Source organism: Drosophila takahashii, chromosome 3R, assembly GCF_030179915.1.
Source record: "Drosophila takahashii strain IR98-3 E-12201 chromosome 3R, DtakHiC1v2, whole genome shotgun sequence".
Classification (NCBI taxonomy): Eukaryota; Metazoa; Arthropoda; class Insecta; order Diptera; family Drosophilidae; genus Drosophila; species Drosophila takahashii.
In genome coordinates this window covers 17,540,593-17,558,458 of record NC_091681.1, presented here as the reverse complement: position 1 = coordinate 17,558,458, position 17,866 = coordinate 17,540,593, and the positions used below count along the sequence as shown (strand labels likewise).

The 17,866-nt window shown below is 40.0% G+C and overlaps 6 protein-coding genes and 1 long non-coding RNA gene across 10 annotated transcripts; 5 read left to right on the top strand and 2 right to left on the bottom strand.

Annotated features, from left to right (window-relative positions):
- Positions 1-751: 751 nt before the first annotated feature.
- On the top strand, positions 752-2,737 carry LOC108062731 (protein midgut expression 1). The gene is made up of 3 exons (XM_017149512.3): positions 752-846; positions 2,235-2,438; positions 2,507-2,737. The coding sequence occupies exons 1-2, from the start codon at positions 812-814 to the stop codon at positions 2,425-2,427; spliced, it is 228 nt and encodes a 75-aa protein (XP_017005001.1). The 5' UTR covers positions 752-811; the 3' UTR covers positions 2,428-2,438; positions 2,507-2,737.
- Positions 2,738-3,496: 759 nt separating this feature from the next.
- Positions 3,497-4,298, top strand: LOC138913590 (uncharacterized). The gene is made up of 2 exons (XR_011419379.1): positions 3,497-3,822; positions 4,152-4,298. It is a non-coding gene; the product is annotated as an uncharacterized lncRNA (long non-coding RNA).
- An 835-nt stretch (positions 4,299-5,133) lies between these two features.
- LOC108062768 (probable histone-lysine N-methyltransferase set-23) lies at positions 5,134-6,103 on the top strand. Its single transcript, XM_017149573.3, has 2 exons — positions 5,134-5,846; positions 5,906-6,103. Exons 1-2 carry the CDS (start codon positions 5,192-5,194, stop codon positions 6,055-6,057), a joined length of 807 nt encoding a protein of 268 aa, XP_017005062.2. The 5' UTR covers positions 5,134-5,191; the 3' UTR covers positions 6,058-6,103.
- On the bottom strand, positions 5,835-7,313 carry LOC108062769 (lysophospholipase-like protein 1). Its single transcript, XM_017149574.3, has 3 exons — positions 7,299-7,313; positions 6,102-6,912; positions 5,835-6,043 (listed from the first exon to the last, which is right to left on the bottom strand). The coding sequence occupies exon 2, from the start codon at positions 6,810-6,812 to the stop codon at positions 6,105-6,107; it is 708 nt and encodes a 235-aa protein (XP_017005063.2). The 5' UTR covers positions 6,813-6,912; positions 7,299-7,313; the 3' UTR covers positions 5,835-6,043; positions 6,102-6,104.
- On the top strand, positions 7,121-14,087 carry Keap1 (kelch like ECH associated protein 1). 4 transcript variants are annotated; one of them, XM_070216726.1, is made up of 6 exons: positions 7,121-7,189; positions 10,518-10,840; positions 10,918-11,175; positions 11,236-11,918; positions 12,638-12,843; positions 12,907-14,086. In XM_070216726.1, exons 2-6 carry the CDS (start codon positions 10,526-10,528, stop codon positions 13,683-13,685), a joined length of 2,241 nt encoding a protein of 746 aa, XP_070072827.1. In that variant the 5' UTR covers positions 7,121-7,189; positions 10,518-10,525; the 3' UTR covers positions 13,686-14,086. The 4 variants fall into 4 exon arrangements, with proteins under 4 accessions (XP_070072827.1, XP_070072828.1, XP_017005054.2 ...); XM_070216727.1 differs by lacking the exon at positions 7,121-7,189 and adding an exon at positions 7,552-7,570; XM_017149565.3 differs by lacking the exon at positions 7,121-7,189 and adding an exon at positions 9,434-9,548 and having other exon boundaries at positions 12,907-14,087.
- Positions 14,088-14,281: 194 nt separating this feature from the next.
- On the bottom strand, positions 14,282-15,604 carry mRpS11 (mitochondrial ribosomal protein S11). The gene is made up of 5 exons (XM_017149575.3): positions 15,332-15,604; positions 15,141-15,271; positions 14,971-15,071; positions 14,520-14,585; positions 14,282-14,455 (listed from the first exon to the last, which is right to left on the bottom strand). Exons 1-5 carry the CDS (start codon positions 15,526-15,528, stop codon positions 14,348-14,350), a joined length of 603 nt encoding a protein of 200 aa, XP_017005064.1. The 5' UTR covers positions 15,529-15,604; the 3' UTR covers positions 14,282-14,347.
- Ns1 (Nucleostemin 1) lies at positions 15,604-17,783 on the top strand. Its single transcript, XM_017149570.3, has 5 exons — positions 15,604-15,744; positions 15,806-16,691; positions 16,761-17,011; positions 17,075-17,485; positions 17,548-17,783. Exons 1-5 carry the CDS (start codon positions 15,723-15,725, stop codon positions 17,721-17,723), a joined length of 1,746 nt encoding a protein of 581 aa, XP_017005059.2. The 5' UTR covers positions 15,604-15,722; the 3' UTR covers positions 17,724-17,783.
- The last annotated feature ends 83 nt before the right edge of the window (positions 17,784-17,866 follow it).

Below are 17,866 nucleotides of genomic sequence, written 5' to 3'. Positions count from 1 at the left end.
TTATTGCTAAGTAGCCCCGTTGAAGATAACAAACAAACATCTAGGGTTAATTTTACTGTGTTTTTATTCTTCACGCTCTCTTCAACTTCTCACCCCGACTCGTTAAATATTTGTATAAGAGCTCAGAAGTCGAGAGGAGTGGAAGTGCGTACAGCATTCACGCTTTTCATATTAAATACTTATTTTCAAGGGCCAGAAAAACAGGGAAAGAACAAAATACTTTGGAACCTTAGCCAACTTAAGAATGCTCTTATACTGCTTTGAATCTTTGAGAGTTGTTATGGGAGTTATACGCTTGGCATGCAACATCAAACCAGTTTCAACTCCAAACAAATAAAATAAAGTTTGAGAGCTAAAGTTTAAAGTTCATGAATAAATTTTCAAAATTTTATTGTTTATGAAAAATAATAATTTAAAATTCAGGAATGATTATTCAATTTTTACCATCTTAAGGTGTACGTGTAACAAGTCTACGGCTAATAAATTACAAAACCTATAAAAAATAAAAATATAAAACCTATATTTAAAAATTCTAAGAAAATTAAACATTTTTATTTATCATAAATTTTCTAAATTTGTATTATCAATTTCTCGAATATGCACCACAGTGCGCCGTCGAACATGTATGGCAGAGAAGTTTTCGAACTGAACTGGGACGCTCATTCTCTCTGGGTTTAGTTAAACAAATTTTGTCGAGTGAGTTGGATGCCTTTCTTGTGGTGTAAAATTCTCATTATTTATTTAATTGCAGACGATATTCGAAATTGTTTATTTTGATCAGACATCTTCAGCAACAAAACAGAAGTTCAAGATGTGCAAGTGCCTAGCCGGAAACGTAGCCTGCTGGTAAGTTTTATTAATTGGATTAGCATTATAAAAGTCTAGGGCCTTGTAAGAGAGAATTTAAAGTTTAAAGAATCTTCTACAAGTAGAGCACCATTAAGAAGGCAGCAGAAAATAGCTAAGCAATTATAAATAGATCGGGAATTGTGAGTAAGACAGCAAACAAGATAAGGAAACAACCACCTGATAGCTAAAGTTCCCCATATTTACATACTTAAATGTAGGGCTCCCATTAAAAAAGATCTTTATATAAAAACAGTGTTCCCGAGGGAGCTGTTTTTATTTATAATACTACACTGCAGCGTCAAGAGAACAATGTAATTTAAAAGCGGAAGCAGAGTTCAGAGAAAAACTGGAAATCCCCTGTGCGAATTCTCACTTGCGACTCTTATACATACAGGTTTCCATATCGCAAAACGAAAGCAATGAGAGCAGGTAAACAAACCGCATGAGAATCTGTAGGTACTCCGATCCGTTCTACCTGAAAGTGTTTCCACTTTCGATGGCGTATCATCGCATACAAACGGCTGGGCAGAATGAATTACTTAATTGTCCATGGAATCATACGCATAGTTGCTGTGAGAAATATACGTACATGACATGCAACATGGTAGCCACAGAAGACTACTTATTATTATTCCAGCTCACGCTTCCCTAAGGCACATACAGATATATATATTTATATACTTGTTCACATTCGCGCACAGTGGCCACAATTGAAAGCCCGCGTATTTGCGTATCTATGAGATACAAACAAAGAATGTGGTCATGGCGAGAATTTTGTAGTTCGACGCATTAGTTTTCCTTTATGTATATGTACCATCTGGCTCCAGAAGGTCCTGGCTCCATCGAGGCGCGACGGAATTATTCCTTGAATACATATCTACCCCCAGGAATCGCCATCCCCCCGCCCCGTTGGTATTAGCCAACAACCGGCAGCTTGTCGCCGGTTTCGCATTTCCGTTGGAATGCCAGTTCTTGGCCCTCGAAACGTAGTTGTTAACCCGCTGCTGGGGTGGAAATTTAATCTACGAATGTTATTTGGGGTGCATTTTTATTAGACAACTTTTCATGCGTAATTAACTCGGAAGTATTGCATCATTTTTATGTGCTGGCAGAAGACTTTTCTTTTTAACTATTAAGACTAATGAGAACAATTATACTGGGGATGACCATTTAAAAAATAATTATAAACATCATTTGATAAATAAGTAAAAAATATAGATATATAACTAAAATAAATTATTACTGATGATGATCTCATTAGAACATGTGTAAGATATAGAGAATGATCTCATCGTTTCCCTTTTATAGAACACTTCAATATTTCCAAACAACAGTTTTCGAAAATAAAGAAATCAAATATTATAAATGTACTCTTATCTTTTCAGCTGCTTCAACTGTGCTCTCAGTGTGCTGATTTCAGTCATCAGTACCTTCTTGGTGGTCATCATTGTGGTCGGATTGGCCGTCTACTTCATTTACTACTATGAAAAGGAGGATGATGTTACCAAGTACACCAACAAAGTAACCGATAACATCCAGTCAGGATTTGACAAGATCAAGGATGCCCTAAGCAAATAAAATCAACTAACGTAAGTAACAATTACCTATGTACAATAAACAATCTCTTCATTAAAGTTTTAACCAATTATAATTTCAGATAAATTCACATCCAAAAATGTTCCAAGCTTTGCATAATTCCATTTAATTGCCACCAATTTACACAAAACAAACACCGCCGGAGCCTTTTAGAGGAGGATAATTGTTAAACTTTTTGAGTAACAGTACAAATAAATATTACACCCTCTAAATATTATTTTGAATCTCCAACTAACAATGTTTCCACGCAACACGTATTTTACAATTTAATATTTATGATGTTTAAGTTCAGAAAAACATACATTAAAAAATAAATATATAGTAAAAATGGTTTTACAAGTAAAATAATTATTTGCGCAAGAATTTTTCTGGACGGGGTGTTTTTTCTTTGCTTTTCTAAGCAAACATTTTGACGAACCCGAAGTTTTAAATTATATGAACTTCTTGTAATACAAAAAGTACCAGACAACTTAAATATGTTTCCATTTAACTAGATCGGTCCCTTACATCTAAGTTTACGATATAATCATCTAATTTTTATTAATATTAATTAGTGTCCTTAACATAAACTTAGCAACGATTGGCATCCAAACCTGGAAACACTTGAGACTGATTTATGAGAGATCCACCTTAGCTCTAATCAAAGCTAAATAATATCTTTAAATTTTACCGAATCTTTATATTAATTTAAAATTAAAAAAGTGCTTCGACTTTTATTCAAATAAATAGATGTATATAAGAAAATATAGCTTAATGCAACATAACATTTTTAACAAATTAAAAAAAGAAAAAATAATTTAAAAATTAAAAAATATAAAGATACAAAAATTTCGTAAACATTTGTTTTGTTGACCAGTGTATTATTATATTCGACAAATTAAAATATATCGAAATACAACATTGTGGGATGTTGCGACCTTAAGATAAGTTTTCAAAAGAAGATTAGGCACTAAATTCAATCATTCGTTTGCGGGAGCGACTGGGAGTTGGATTGGTTTTCCTTAGTTCCATTTAAAATACAAAAACTTTTTATAAAAGCAGCAACAACATGGCCGGAAATATAAGAATTGGGTAAGTTAAACGTTATCAACTTGTAAAAATTATGTAGTTTCTAACAATAAACAATGCTCAAAGTACGATTCTTTTGTATATCTTATCATTATGATATATCAAATACTTAATAAATTAAATATTGGTAAACATTTTTAGCTGCTTTAACTGTACTCCTCTGATCCTAATCATAACCGTAATTTTGGTCCTAATTGCGGTTGGTGTAACCTCATTTATTTTGTACGAAAAGAAGGAGGAGGACAAAATCACAAAGGTCACAAGATTAGCCAAGGAATTGAAAAATACTCTTTTCAATGATTAACTATGGTAAGATACAAGCCAAGTGATTATTTAAAACCAGGGACCGTAAATAACAGTTATTTGAGACATTTATTTTAAAAGGCCTACTGAGATTTGTTCAATTTTTTATCAACAATTTTACTTGTTTTTATGGACTTTATAGACATGGACAAATAACAGTTAATTTGCTCTCCAGATTTGTTGAAATGCATATGCTTTGTGGACAAGAGTAAAAAAGAGTGTTATTTTTGACGTTTAAAACAAAATATGACAGTAGTCTTTTTAAAATAAAAGTCTCAAATGACTGTTATTTACGGTCCCTGTTTGAAACATATTGTATAATTTTTCATTTTCAGAAATTGTCTACTGGTTAATTCGTACATTCCTCCGGAGCCCTTTAGATGACATTTAGTGAAATTTTTAAGCATTTTATGCTTAAATATTTGTTTGAATTTGTCATTAAATAAAAATACAATAAATATTTTTGAGTATGTACATTTTAATTTCCCCTTCTGAACTAATAAATTTACAATTGCGGAAGTACTTTTAAAACATCTTCTCTGATTAGCAAAACGAATCCTTTTGAAAATACACAAAATTATGAATAATGTTCTTTGAAAATAAACAGATATGTAATAACCGGAAGCGCTGTAATAATCTTTACAACAACGGGAAATGGTGCCCGAAAATGGTGATAAGACCATTCTTTTGTGTAATAGGAAATGTAACAAAAATATGTAAGTACACTAGTCAAATCAAAGATAATAAATGAGAATGTACCACATTTTCAAAGGGTTAGTTCCTGAATTAAAATTTTAATTTATCAATTGGCAAATAACGTTTTACTTTCTAATGTGCAGATACCATGGCCCTGCCATTCGAAAAATGTCCCTCCGCCCAGCGGGCAATCCCCAATAAAATCGATATATTCAGAACCATTTTGAAGCCATCGACTCGATGAACTTCTACCAGGCTCCCATAAAGTTCAGACGTGCTGCCAATCGTTCGACAACTTCGATTGGATCCAAATCAGCCCCTTCATCGCTCCGAAATGGAAACCCAACACTGCGGCGGAGTGGGAAATCCAACATGGTGGAGCGGTGGAAACTCAACACGCAGGGGAAGTGGGAGCTCATCGAAAAGGGAAGATGCCCTTTTTTGAAAGTCTGGTAACGCCCAATTTCAAGCGGTTAATTTAAAGATATAAGGATATTAGAATAAAAATAAAATATTTTCTATGGGAAATTTTCTTTTAAAATTTAAACTTTAAATTGCAAGAATTTTCAAATTGCGAGTGTGACCGACTGAATGGAATCCGATATTCTGGAATACAAAATCGCTTTAAGGTTCCATAAATTAAGAAAATAAAAATAATCTAGTATAAACAATCCTTAAAATGAATGGATCTAGGATAGCTCTTTGTGACGACTACGAGCACCCAGATAGTATAGAGTATATATTGGAATCGGTTTTGATGCCGAGCGATGACAGTTTAGATTTTGAACGTTTGGCGGATGAGTACAATTCTGTTCTTCTGAACCAATGTTTCTGCAATGGAGCCTGCGAAAATAGTGAAATCTGTCCACATGGTGCTCAATATGAGTGCTTAACGGATGGGGGAGAATTAGTACTCAGGAAATCCTCAAATCCCGTCATTGAGTGCAATGATTTATGCAAGTGCAGTAGAACCACCTGCTCCAATCGGCTTGTGCAGTACGGCCCAAGGGAAAATCTGGAAATATTCGATTCTCCAGTTTACAAATCCAAAGGTCTGCGCACAACGGTAAACATTCCAGAAGGTGGATACATTTGCGAATATGCCGGAGAACTTTTAACCGCATCGGAAGCCAAAAGACGCTTGAAGATTAATGAAGAACTTGGCGTGATGAACTACGTCCTGGTTCTAAACGAATATACCAGCGAAAAGAAGCAACAGGTGACCATCGTGGATCCTTCCAGACGTGGAAACATCGGGCGATACCTAAACCACAGCTGTGAACCCAATTGCCATATAGCAGCAGTACGAATCGACTGTCCTATACCGAAAATAGGTGAGTTTTATTGCTGGTTTTACTCCGATTTATGGAGGTAATGTATCGTATATCCCTAGGTATTTTTGCAGCCCGGGATATTCGGGCCCAGGAGGAGCTGTGCTTTCATTACGGCGGAGAGGGGCAGTATAAAAAGGTAACAGATGGAAAGACTTGCCTCTGCGCTGCTCCAAATTGCATGGGTTTCATGCCAAACACTGCAATTGAGTAAAAAGTTAGTTTGTTATTTAAAATATATTTCTTTTTAATACTTGCCACTTAGAGCTTGTTTTGCACTTGGTTTTCCAACGGAGGCAGCTTTTCCAGAATCCATTTCTGAAGATCCGTGATGGAGGCGGTTTTCAGTTCGTGCAGAGTGTTCCTCAGCGGATGGAATGTGCCCTGGACGCCCAGTTTCTTAAGGGATTCAAAAGTCTCAAGGCCCCAGTCCTGCGGAACTAGTGTATCCCGTTCCCCGTGGAACATTCGCAGTTCGGGAAGGGAATCCGCTTTACTGTTCTCCAGGGATTCGTAGACAACGGAACCGCGATTCAGGAACGAGGAGTGTGCAAATACGCCGGCCAAACTGGGTCTCAAATGGTAGCCCGTATGCAGGGCCACTGCCCCGCCCATGGAGAATCCGCCCACAATGATCCTATTTAGCGGGATTCCGCTGGACACCTCGTCATCGATGAGCTGGTTGACTGCCTCGTAGCACTGGGACATGCTCTTCTTGCTCTCCGGGGCGGCAATGTTCACGGATTTGCGGTCGAACCAAACATTGGACAGATCCCCGTCCAGCGGGGTGTACTTCTGCTTGGGCGCCGTGGGATAGATGATCTTAATGTGCGGATACTCCAGATCCCTTCCCAAAAGGAAGCGCACCCATTCCAGAACATTCGGGCCGGTGTCGCCGGATCCGTGGAAGAATATCACGGAGGCAGTGTGTTTTCCTGTGGCATTAATCGTCTTCAAGGCCGGCTTCATTTTTAATTAATCTCTGTACTTAAGCTATTAAGTAACTTTGAGTACTTTTAATATTGCACAAAAATCCAATTGGAATTCCAAAGGGCAGCAGTGTGACCAGCTAAAAAACGGAACATTTGTGTTACAAATCAGCTGTTGATAAAAGATTTGTTAAACAATTTACTGTTTTAAAGTTCATATAAAATTGCATTTATTATCTAATTTAAGCCATATCTTTTGCAATTCTTATTTATTTTTGTTTGTAAACAAAAGCAGCTGACTGAGCAGTAAGACCTTAATTTAGGGATTTTTAACCTTTTCAAACTATCCGGCAACCCTTGAATTCTCGCAGAAGAAAAAAAGTCGGAGTGGCAGTGTCAAAATAAATAAATAAACCTGTGAGTAGCAGTAAATAAAATATAAAAACTGTTAATTAAATATCGCACATAAAGTTCTCAGTGCTAGCATAGTTTGTAAAGCCGAGTTCAAATGTTTTCATTTACTTACGGGCGTTAGTTTACCTTCGAGTGAAAACTTCAATGAAACAAAGGGAGAAATTTACGGTGTACTTTCCCAGCTTATATACATACGTGGTTATATACACAGACTGTGAGATCTGGAGTTGTAAATGCAGTGTAAATGTTTGCTCCGCATTGCAGCAATCAAATAAAAACAAAGTGGCTTGCCTTTCTCACAATCTCACAATTAATGGCCTTCTCCGCGAGTTCCATTTCATGGCCTCCATCAGCTGTTTGGCACATGGCATTGGAAGTGTGGGTGTGCGTATGTAAATAGTATGTATGTACAGGGCACCGTTCGTACGTGCGTGGGAGGGGGACAGGGAGTGGATTGTAAGTGAGTAATATTTGTTTATGTGGAAGCAAAGTTCAACGGTACCTGCACACACACTCTCGACATCCGTGCTGATTACGCTATTTGTTTTCACCTACACAGAGATATACGGAGAACGTGTATAAGGTTTTGCCTCCTCAGCATGATTCGGCACTATTTCGCCCAGTTTTTGCCTTTATCATTCATTTACCAACAACCCGGCCTCAATTTACGCGGAAATTTTAAAGCCGCACTCTGATAAACAATGAGTAGAATCCGTTTCCAACACAGCTGGAGTTTCTGAAGTGTATGTAATATGACGGATCACAAGATGGGATTTCCAGGGAAAGCCCCCTTTTTCATCTGAGAGATGGTTTTTCGGGTTTGCTTTGATGATTCAGATAAAGTATCCATAGATAAATGATCACTAAAAAAAAAAATAATATTTTTCGAAACTTTTGAATTTTAAAACAATTACAAATGAGTAAGGATGTCATTTCATAACCATTATAATTTGAAAATTTTAGAATCATTGGTTAGAAATATGGGGTCCCTTTATAAAAATTTTATAAATTAAAATCATGACCAATTAAAACAATCTTTTAAATTATAATTAAAAGTCTGTTCTATTCAGGACCATTTATACAGAAATAAATCTTAAATTATGATACATGCAATTAGGTTTCATACAATTTTTTATTTACTGTGTAATATATCTGATGGTAATAATGTATTTCTATCGTCATGTAAGATAATAGCTTCATAAATTGGAAATGCGGGTGATTTTTTTTCAATTTAGGGGAACATAAATGTATGAATACCGTCATGACTCGATACTTCTAAATTTATTGCCATGATTTGCTTGCTTGGTAACAATGATTAATCAGATATACAATTCACACGCATTTAAAGGTATTATGATTTCAAACGCCGCATTATGAAAATGCCTTGCGAGAGAGTCTAGAATAGTGATCAAATTATTAATAATAGAGTCATTCCTTATTAAGTATTCAATAGAATTATGATAGTATGTAGATTTAAAGAAATATGCATAGGAATTTAGTTTGTAGGGTGTTTCACTTTTGTTTTGATGGTATTGATTCGCTGATTTTGTGCGGACTTTGAACAGATTTAAGCTATCATTTCAACGAAACGAAATTCCTAAATGCTCGGATGACGCGCGTAAAGATTTCAGAAATGTCGTATAGCCCTACATCTACCCTACAAATTAATTAGGTAGATGATGGGTACATAAAACATTTGGAAATTCATGTTCCCCTAAAAAAAACCTGCTGGGCAGGTTAGGCATTTCTCACCTGAAATGAAAAGTCACGGCAGACAATTGTGTTTACCGAAGGTACCGATTTGTGAGCATCATCGTTACGGGCCAAAAAATGACTCGTAAGCCGTGCGTTCATTCATGGTATACATAATTTTATCGCCACCACAACAAGGAGTATATTCACCTGTAAGCAAGGGTCCAAAAGAATCGAGTCACATGTAAGCATGATAGCGCTCTTTGTAACGCTCCCCGCCATCCGAGAGATAAGTCTCGGGGGCCTCTGGGGCTTTCGATTCCGATTCCGATTCCCACTCCCGATGGCTAGCGGTAGAGCGGACCATAGCAGTCAGTTGACGGGCTCTCTCCACGGCGCACGCATGATCGCCGGAGTGGATTTGCGGAGCAGAAGCTGATCGATCGTGCGCTTTCATTTTCACACAGTCTTTGTTTGCGAATCAACATTATCTCGAGTGGAGTGCTGTGTGTACATAAACCCCTGATTACAAGAACTAGAAATTTTTGAAAAGTGACAAAACTCAAAGGATCTCCACTCAAAATGCAGACCCAAATGCATAGCCCCATGCAATATGAGAGCCATCTTTCCAACAGCCCCAGTCACAACAAGTTCTCCTGCCCCCCAGAAGGTTCGTTTTGGATTTGGATTTTACGATGGGTCTACAGTTCAATTTGCAACTAGTTTGCCAGATAATTTCGCTACTCGGGCTTTTGGGGAAAAAACCACTGATCATGACGGTGCACATTGCGAATCAAGTTCTCTGGCGGGTCCCACACTCTAAAACAGCCCACAATGATTGGCGAAAAAATGTTTGAAATGTTTCTAGATTGTTATACAGTGAAGTCACCCGAAGTCGAACGTGAGATCTTAAAAGTAATGGAGTGATACAGCAGTAATTTCAGTTGCATTGCCCGAATCGCGCGTGTGCTGGAATATTTGAATAATTAGAGACAGTTGAAAGTCGTTTTGGATATTATCGTAAAAGATAACCGTACGGGGAAACTGGTTTGTGGTGACAATGCAAAATCCGATTGCCATTATAGTACTCGCTCGAAAGAGTGTAATCCAAAAACTAAAAGTATGGTTTTTTCAAAGGGTTACCGATTACTTTAATCTTATCTGGCTAATTTTCTTATCGAGAGTTAATAAATCTTTACTGGGGAACGTTTCCAAAACTAATATTTTTAAAAATAACAAAATTATAAGCAAATCTTTACCACAAACAAAATCAAGAATCCCTTTTAATTCTAGAATTTATTAAAGCTTTGCCGTATCTCATTATTCAGCTATCTTAGATATGCGTAAAATACTACGTCATTTCACACTTGGAGGATTTCGTTAAAGTGCCATCTTGGATTTTATTTTTGCAAATTCATAACAGATTAGATAACATAACAGAATATATAGCCTAAGCTGATTGTCGATCTATTTGCGATGGATGGGGTACAAGGGTTACAGGGCTCGGTTGTAAGGTGTATTAGTTTCAAACTCGTAACCATATAATATGGTCATTAAATTCATAGTTTTAAATACTTTAAGTTATTAACTTAATTACTATGGATATCATATATTAATAATATATCTATTGACTTTCCAGAGGTTGAGATGAACAACACTTCGGAAAGTTGTTCCATCTCGTCAAATTGTGGCGGTCGATTTGGATCGGTGCACTCGACCTTAGATGACCACGATGCCACGGACGACGACATGACCTTCTGCATGTCCAACTATGCCAAGGAGGCCCTGAAGATGATGTACATGATGCGGTCGCACGGCATGCTCACGGACGTGGTGCTCGAGGTGAAGAAGGAGCTCTTTCCCGCCCACAAAGTGGTGCTGTCCGCCGCATCGCCCTACTTCAAGGCCATGTTCACGGGCGGACTGAAGGAGTCGGAAATGTCGCGCGTCCAGCTCCAGGGGGTAAGTTCAGTTCAAGCGCGGCCCCTAATTGGTTGGTTTAATGGATGAACAGTTCGTCCGTTTCGCTCTTTTTTTAGGTCTGTCCCACGGCCATGTCCCGCATCCTCTACTTCATGTACACCGGCCAGATTCGAGTGACTGAGGTGACCGTGTGCCAACTGCTGCCGGCGGCCACCATGTTCCAAGTGCCAAACGTAATCGATGCCTGCTGTGCCTTCCTGGAGCGCCAATTGGACCCCACGAATGCCATTGGCATCGCCCACTTTGCCGAGCAGCACGGCTGCGTTGAGCTGCAAAAGAAGGCCAATGTGTTTATTGAGCGGAATTTCACGCAGGTTAGTAATCTCTACTATATATTTTTACCCCGAAAACTACATCTTTTGCTTCTCTTTCAGGTGTGCCAAGAGGAGGAGTTCCTGCAGCTTTCGGCCTATCAGTTGATAGCGCTGATCCGCCGAGATGAACTGAATGTGCAGGAGGAGCGGGAGGTCTACAACGCTGTGCTCAAGTGGGTGAAATACGACGAGGACAATCGGCACTGCAAAATGGAACACATCTTGGGCGCCGTGCGTTGCCAGTTCCTCACGCCCAACTTCCTCAAGGAGCAGATGAAAAACTGCGATGTTCTGCGAAAGGTGCCCGCCTGTCGGGAGTATTTGGCCAAGATCTTCAAGGACTTGACGCTGCACAAGTGTCCGGGTGTCAAGGAGCGGACGCCCAACACCACACGAATGATTTTCGTGGCCGGCGGCTTCTTCCGCCACTCACTGGACATCCTGGAGGCCTACAATGTGGACGACAAGACGTGGACGACACTGCCCAATCTGCGCATTCCAAGATCCGGCCTGGGCGCCGCTTTCCTCAAGGGCAAGTTCTATGCGGTGGGAGGCAGAAATAACAATATTGGCTCCTCCTACGACTCGGATTGGGTGGATCGCTATAGCACCGTCAGCGAGACGTGGCGTCCCTGCGCTCCGATGTCCGTGCCACGCCATCGAGTGGGCGTGGCCGTTATGGACGAGCTAATGTACGCCGTGGGCGGATCCGCGGGCATGGAGTACCACAGCACAGTGGAATAGTGAGTATTATTTGTTAACTAGAAATAACTGTAGTACCTATTTGATCAGTTAAATGCTTAAAATATTGTATTTTGTTAATCTCAAACTAGTTACTATTTTAATTTATTCAACATCGAGTGGAGCGGTAGTTTAAATATAGCCCATTTAAAACGATTTTAAAAGCGTGTCAATGAAGTTGCAAATGTTATGTTAAACTAGCAGCTTCGCCTGCGGAAATTAAAACTGAAAATTAAGCATACTTTTATATTTGCTACTTATTTTAAATTTAAAAATTCCTTATTTTTAGCCTATAAGCCGAGAAAAGATTTTATCATGAATTGTCCTATGCCAACTACTTAAGAATATATAAAAAACTTGCAAAAAATTCCTAAAATTCTTATTGCTTGCGTAAGTCATGAGCTGCACAGAACAGAAACAAACAAATTAATTTTTCGACACAAATCCTTATACTAATTTTCTTCACAACATTAGTACTTTGTACAAAACATATTGTTTAAATATAGAAGGTTATACTGGGTTGAGCATGTAATTAAATTCCAAATCAATCAGCGTGTAAATCTAAAAAATAAACTTGTTTTCTTAAAAAAAAATACACCAAAATATTACTAAAACATACCTCTTTCTCTAAAAGATAGCTCTCCAACAACCAATATGATAATTATGTTAAATATATTATGTTATAACCACATATTAATGGTATATTATAATCTATTTTCAGCTATGACCCAGAACTCGATCGCTGGACCCTCGTTCAGCCGATGCATGCTAAGCGCTTGGGTGTCGGCGTGGTGGTGGTCAATCGGTTGCTCTACGCCATCGGAGGTTTCGATGGAAACGAGCGTTTGGGCAGCGTAGAGTGCTATCATCCGGAGAACAACGAGTGGAGTTTCCTGCCACCGCTACAAACGGGTCGCAGTGGAGCGGGTAAGAATGACTAAACATCCTGTTATCTTGAGTTAAACTAAATTTCGAATTAATTATGATTAGGTGTGGCGGCCATTAACCAGTACATCTACGTGGTGGGAGGCTTTGATGGCACCCGACAACTGGCCACTGTGGAGCGTTATGATACCGAAAACGATACCTGGGACATGGTGGCACCAATCCAGATCGCACGCAGTGCTCTCTCGCTGACGCCGCTGGACGGAAAACTGTACGCAATTGGTGGATTCGATGGAAATAACTTCCTGTCCATCGTTGAGGTTTACGATCCGCGAACAAATACTTGGACGAAGGGAACGCCGCTGAAATCGGGAAGATCTGGTCATGCGTCGGCGGTTATTTATCAGCCAGCTTGTTCGACCACGTTTATGGACTACGAAGAGAGCGACGCTCCACAGCCAGATGGAGGTAACGACCAGGGAAGGCATGGCACTTCACCACAGAATCCGTGCGGCAGTGGCAGTCCGCAATATGGAAACGCGTCCAATATGCAGTTTCACACTTCATTCGGGATGAGCGGCTGCAATAATTGTGACTCTGAAGTAGACGTAAAGCCGGAAATTCCTCCAGAACGACATAGTTTTCAAATACCCGCCATTAAATCCGAGGAGCTGAACAATCCGAGCTGCCCCTGGGCCAGAATGCAGGAAAAATTCCGAAGGTGTAACCCATCGCCATTCAAGCAGAAGGATGGAACCCCATTGGAGGTGCCGCTTCATAAGTTCGACAAGGCGCGAAAAGCATGTTTACTGAGCACAGCGGCGAAAGTGTTTCATAGCCACATCGAAGGGCGTCTGCGAAAACTCACTACGGCAGCCACATGACAATACGAATCCGAACCTCACGCCTAGCCACAACCAAAAACATCATTCATTGTACAAAGCCTGATCGTCGTATCCCCAAGAATTCCATGTTGAGAAGGAGCATTCCATTGAAGTATATTGCTAGTGTGTTCGCTAGGTGATATTTAGTCAAACCGTTTTTATGGCATCCATAACATTAACTGGCGCTCGTCAGCCCAATTTATAAAGATTGATTAGGGTTAATAGTTGATTAGTGGAAGGAAAGTTTCGTATTTTATGTATTTTTTAGGCATCCATACTGATAACTTGCATATTGTACTTTTTTTTTAGATTAGAATTATCAAAGGAGTTATGTGCATCCATAGTAATTTATAAGTAAAAAGCTAGTAATATAAGTTAAATAAAAAAACAAAAATATTTTACAAATCTAATAACACCTGTTTTAGACTTCAGCCTGTGGGATGGTAAAGTAACTTAAATCAAGTCATATTTATTGCGCCGTAAAAAGCTGTCGACAAATTACGGACATGTCTTGTGACATGTCGGCCATAAATAAATTTGTTTCCATTAAAACTCACTCACCGTGACAGTGTCGTTTATTCCATTTCAAAGATCAATTTTTGGTTTTTTTTATCGACTATTTGTATATTTGTTTATAAACAAAGGTCTTAACAAGTTGAAGATTAGAGACTCCTTTGTTTTCGGGGTCTTGGGGGATTAAATGAAACGTGTGTGTTGTCGGTTATGGAAACAATGTTTAGTCCACCCATTTGCAATCCTTTGATAGCCGACTGGGAAAAGTCAAATTATTTAATTAGTTTTACTTAGACGATGGAAATTTTATTCTGAACCTACCATTCTTCCAGGACCTAGACCACGGACCTTCACTCGAACTGTCTTCCAACCCAATTCAATGGCTTTCTGTAATAAAATTGTATTATTTCGTTCGTTATATCCTTGATTTTAAAATATATTTATGTATGCCTATCAATATAATTTTAATATATAGCTTTCAAACCAGATTTTAAAACTAGATTAGTGTATCGACTGCCCTAGCTGATAAAAAAAACATAAAGAAAGAAGGAATAGATCCCAAATGGGTCGATCTGAGCATTACAAAATTCTTACCAACGTAGTAGTTCTTTTTGCAATAGTATAAACATAAAATATTTTACAAAGTAACGTTATTATGACGCACTAAATAAAAATTCAAATTAGCCAAAAACTTGAATGACTACAAAACCTTTTCGGGGTCATTTCCGATTATGATCTATTAGGATTACCATTATTCCGGGGTTTAACTTACTCCACTAATGGTAACAGCAGTAGCTTGCGCAGCGATGTTGGTTCCCTTGCGGGTGTTTTTGAATCCCTCAATGCCACAGGATCGTATCAGTCGGAGGACTCCTAAAAGTAATAGATATTTTAATAGTACATCCAGGTCTTAAAGAAACAGCAGTCATCCAAATAACCAACCTTTGTGATCCGTGACGGAAATAATTGTGTTGTTGGGCGAAACCCGAATGTTGCAGATGGGCAGTTCGTTGAAGGGCATTCCATTAAACAATTGGGTGGCGGTGCTGGCATCCGGGAAGAACTTGGCCTTGCTGTGGGTAAATAATGCAATATATCAGTTTTTGTTTTAAGAAAAGCTAAGAATTACCTACCGATTGATAAGTGTATCGATGTCCACCGTTTTCTCGCCCACTGTTCCTTCGTCTTTGGCCGGCAAAGATGCCAGCATTTCCTTGCGGTCCTCCGCCTTCCGCCAGCAAACGCCCGTGTGTATCCTTGAGGTCTGGAGTGGCACAGCTGGCAAGGTGATGCTCCGCAGAGCAGTTAATAATACGGTTTTAAGAGACATTTTTAATTTAATTCGCAGACGGTGTACAAAAACCAAATTACATCACACCGCCGGTCTGGCAACACTGGCAGTGTTGGCTAACACGCCACAACAAGTGGCCACGCTTCGTGGTGGCTGGCAAAAAAGCAAGAAGAAGACTATTTTCACGTGTTCTTGTTTTAAGTTGGTTTTGATTCCGGCAATCCTCGTGTAAAATGGCTCTAAAAAGGTTAAAGAGTGAGTATTTACCAAACCCTTTAAGTTAAAATAGTTATACATGTTGCCAACCACTCCGCAGCTAAGAAATCCAAGAGGTTGACCGGTCGCCTGAAGCACAAGATCGAAAAGAAGGTGCGCGACCACAACAAAAAGGAACGTCGCGCGGCCAAGAAGAATCCGAAGAAGGGCAGCAAGAAACAGAAGCTCATCCAGATCCCCAACATCTGCCCCTTCAAGGAGGACATCCTGAAGGAGGTGGAGGAGGCCAAGCAGCGCCAGGAGGCGGAGCGTTTGGCCCGCCGCGAGGCCTTCAAGGTGGAGCGCGAACAGAGCAAGTTCAAGTCGCTGGAGTCGATGGTCGAGGATGCGGACATGCGGAGCACCGTGCATGGTATAATGCACGAGAACGATGCCCAGGATGCGGACGAGAAGAAGTACAAGAATGCCGTCACCCGGGAGCAGTCCCTGAAGCAGTACTTCAAGGAGTTCCGAAAGGTCATTGAGAACGCCGACGTTGTCCTCGAAGTGGTCGATGCACGTGATCCGCTGGGAACCCGCTGCAACGAGGTGGAGCGCGCCGTTCGCGGTGCTCCGGGCAACAAGCGACTGGTCCTGGTGCTCAACAAGGCCGATCTGGTGCCGCGCGAGAACCTGAACAACTGGATCAAGTACTTCCGCCGCAGCGGACCCGTCACCGCCTTCAAGGCCTCCACACAGGATCAGGCCAATCGGCTGGGACGCCGCAAGCTGCGCGAGATGAAGACCGAGAAGGCCATGCAGGGATCCGTCTGCATTGGCGCCGAATTGCTCATGTCCATGCTGGGCAACTACTGCCGCAACAAGGGCATCAAGACCTCGATTCGCGTGGGCGTTGTGGGCATCCCGAATGTGGGCAAGAGCTCCATCATCAACTCACTAACCCGCGGCAGATCCTGCATGGTGGGCAGCACGCCAGGAGTAACCAAGTGAGTTTCTTTTCATACTCCACGTGGTTTTCTTTGTGCAACTGGTTTATAACGCCTTCTATTTTTCAGGTCAATGCAGGAAGTTGAGCTGGATTCGAAAATAAAACTAATTGATTGCCCCGGCATTGTGTTCACCAGCGGAGGTGAAAACTCACATGCTGTTCTGAAGAATGCGCAGCGCGTGGGTGATGTAAAAGATCCCTTCACCATCGCTGAGAGCGTTTTAAAGCGCGCCAGCAAGGATTACTTCTGCACCATGTACGATATAACAAGCTACGACACATTCGAGGAGTTCTTCGCCAAAAAGGCAGCCAGAATGGGTGAGTTTTTAATATTAAACTTGTTAAAGAACAGAATACTCACTTATCTTAATATAACCATAGGAAAATTCCTGAAGAAGGGAGTTCCCGATGTTGTGGCCGCCGCACGAAGTGTGCTCAACGATTGGAACACGGGCAAAATCAAATACTGCACACAGCCTCCGGAAGTCGAGGAAGCCCAAAGTGTGCACATAAGTGCCTCAATTGTACACTCCGAGGCCCGCGAATTCGACGTAGAGAACTTCGAGTCCATGGAGACAGAGATTCTAGAGCATTGCGCTGAAAAAACCGATGAAATTATGGAAATAACGTCTTCGGGGCCACTCGAGATAAGACAACCGCGTGAAATAGAGAATCCTGCCGATAAAGTGACTGAAAATTTGGTCATAGACGAGAAGGAAAAACCTGCCAAGGGTCGCAAGCGAAAGCTGGATGAAGAAAAGGAGAAGGTCGATCCCAGTCTACTCTTGGAAGGTAAGCAACACCGAATTTCCATCATGGAATCGTATTAACCCCTGTATTTCTGTTAATTCCAGAAAACCAATCCCTTAACAAAGGCATTAAACAACTGCAAAAGCAAAAGAAGAAACAGAATGTTCGCAACGAGAAGAAAATCTCCAAAATTACAGACGTTCTGGATAGCTTTAGCCTAGGGTCATCTTCTACGAAGGCAGAAAAATACGATTTTGATAAGGATTATGTGATTGAATAAATTCTGCCTTAGTTTTAATCATTTAATAAATCTGTTGATGGTACACTGTAATATAGAAAAGTGTAATGTCTCCAAACAAAAAATGTAATACCCCGCTTTTTACTTTGGATAATTTCAACCATTTCAAATAATATCGAATTTCG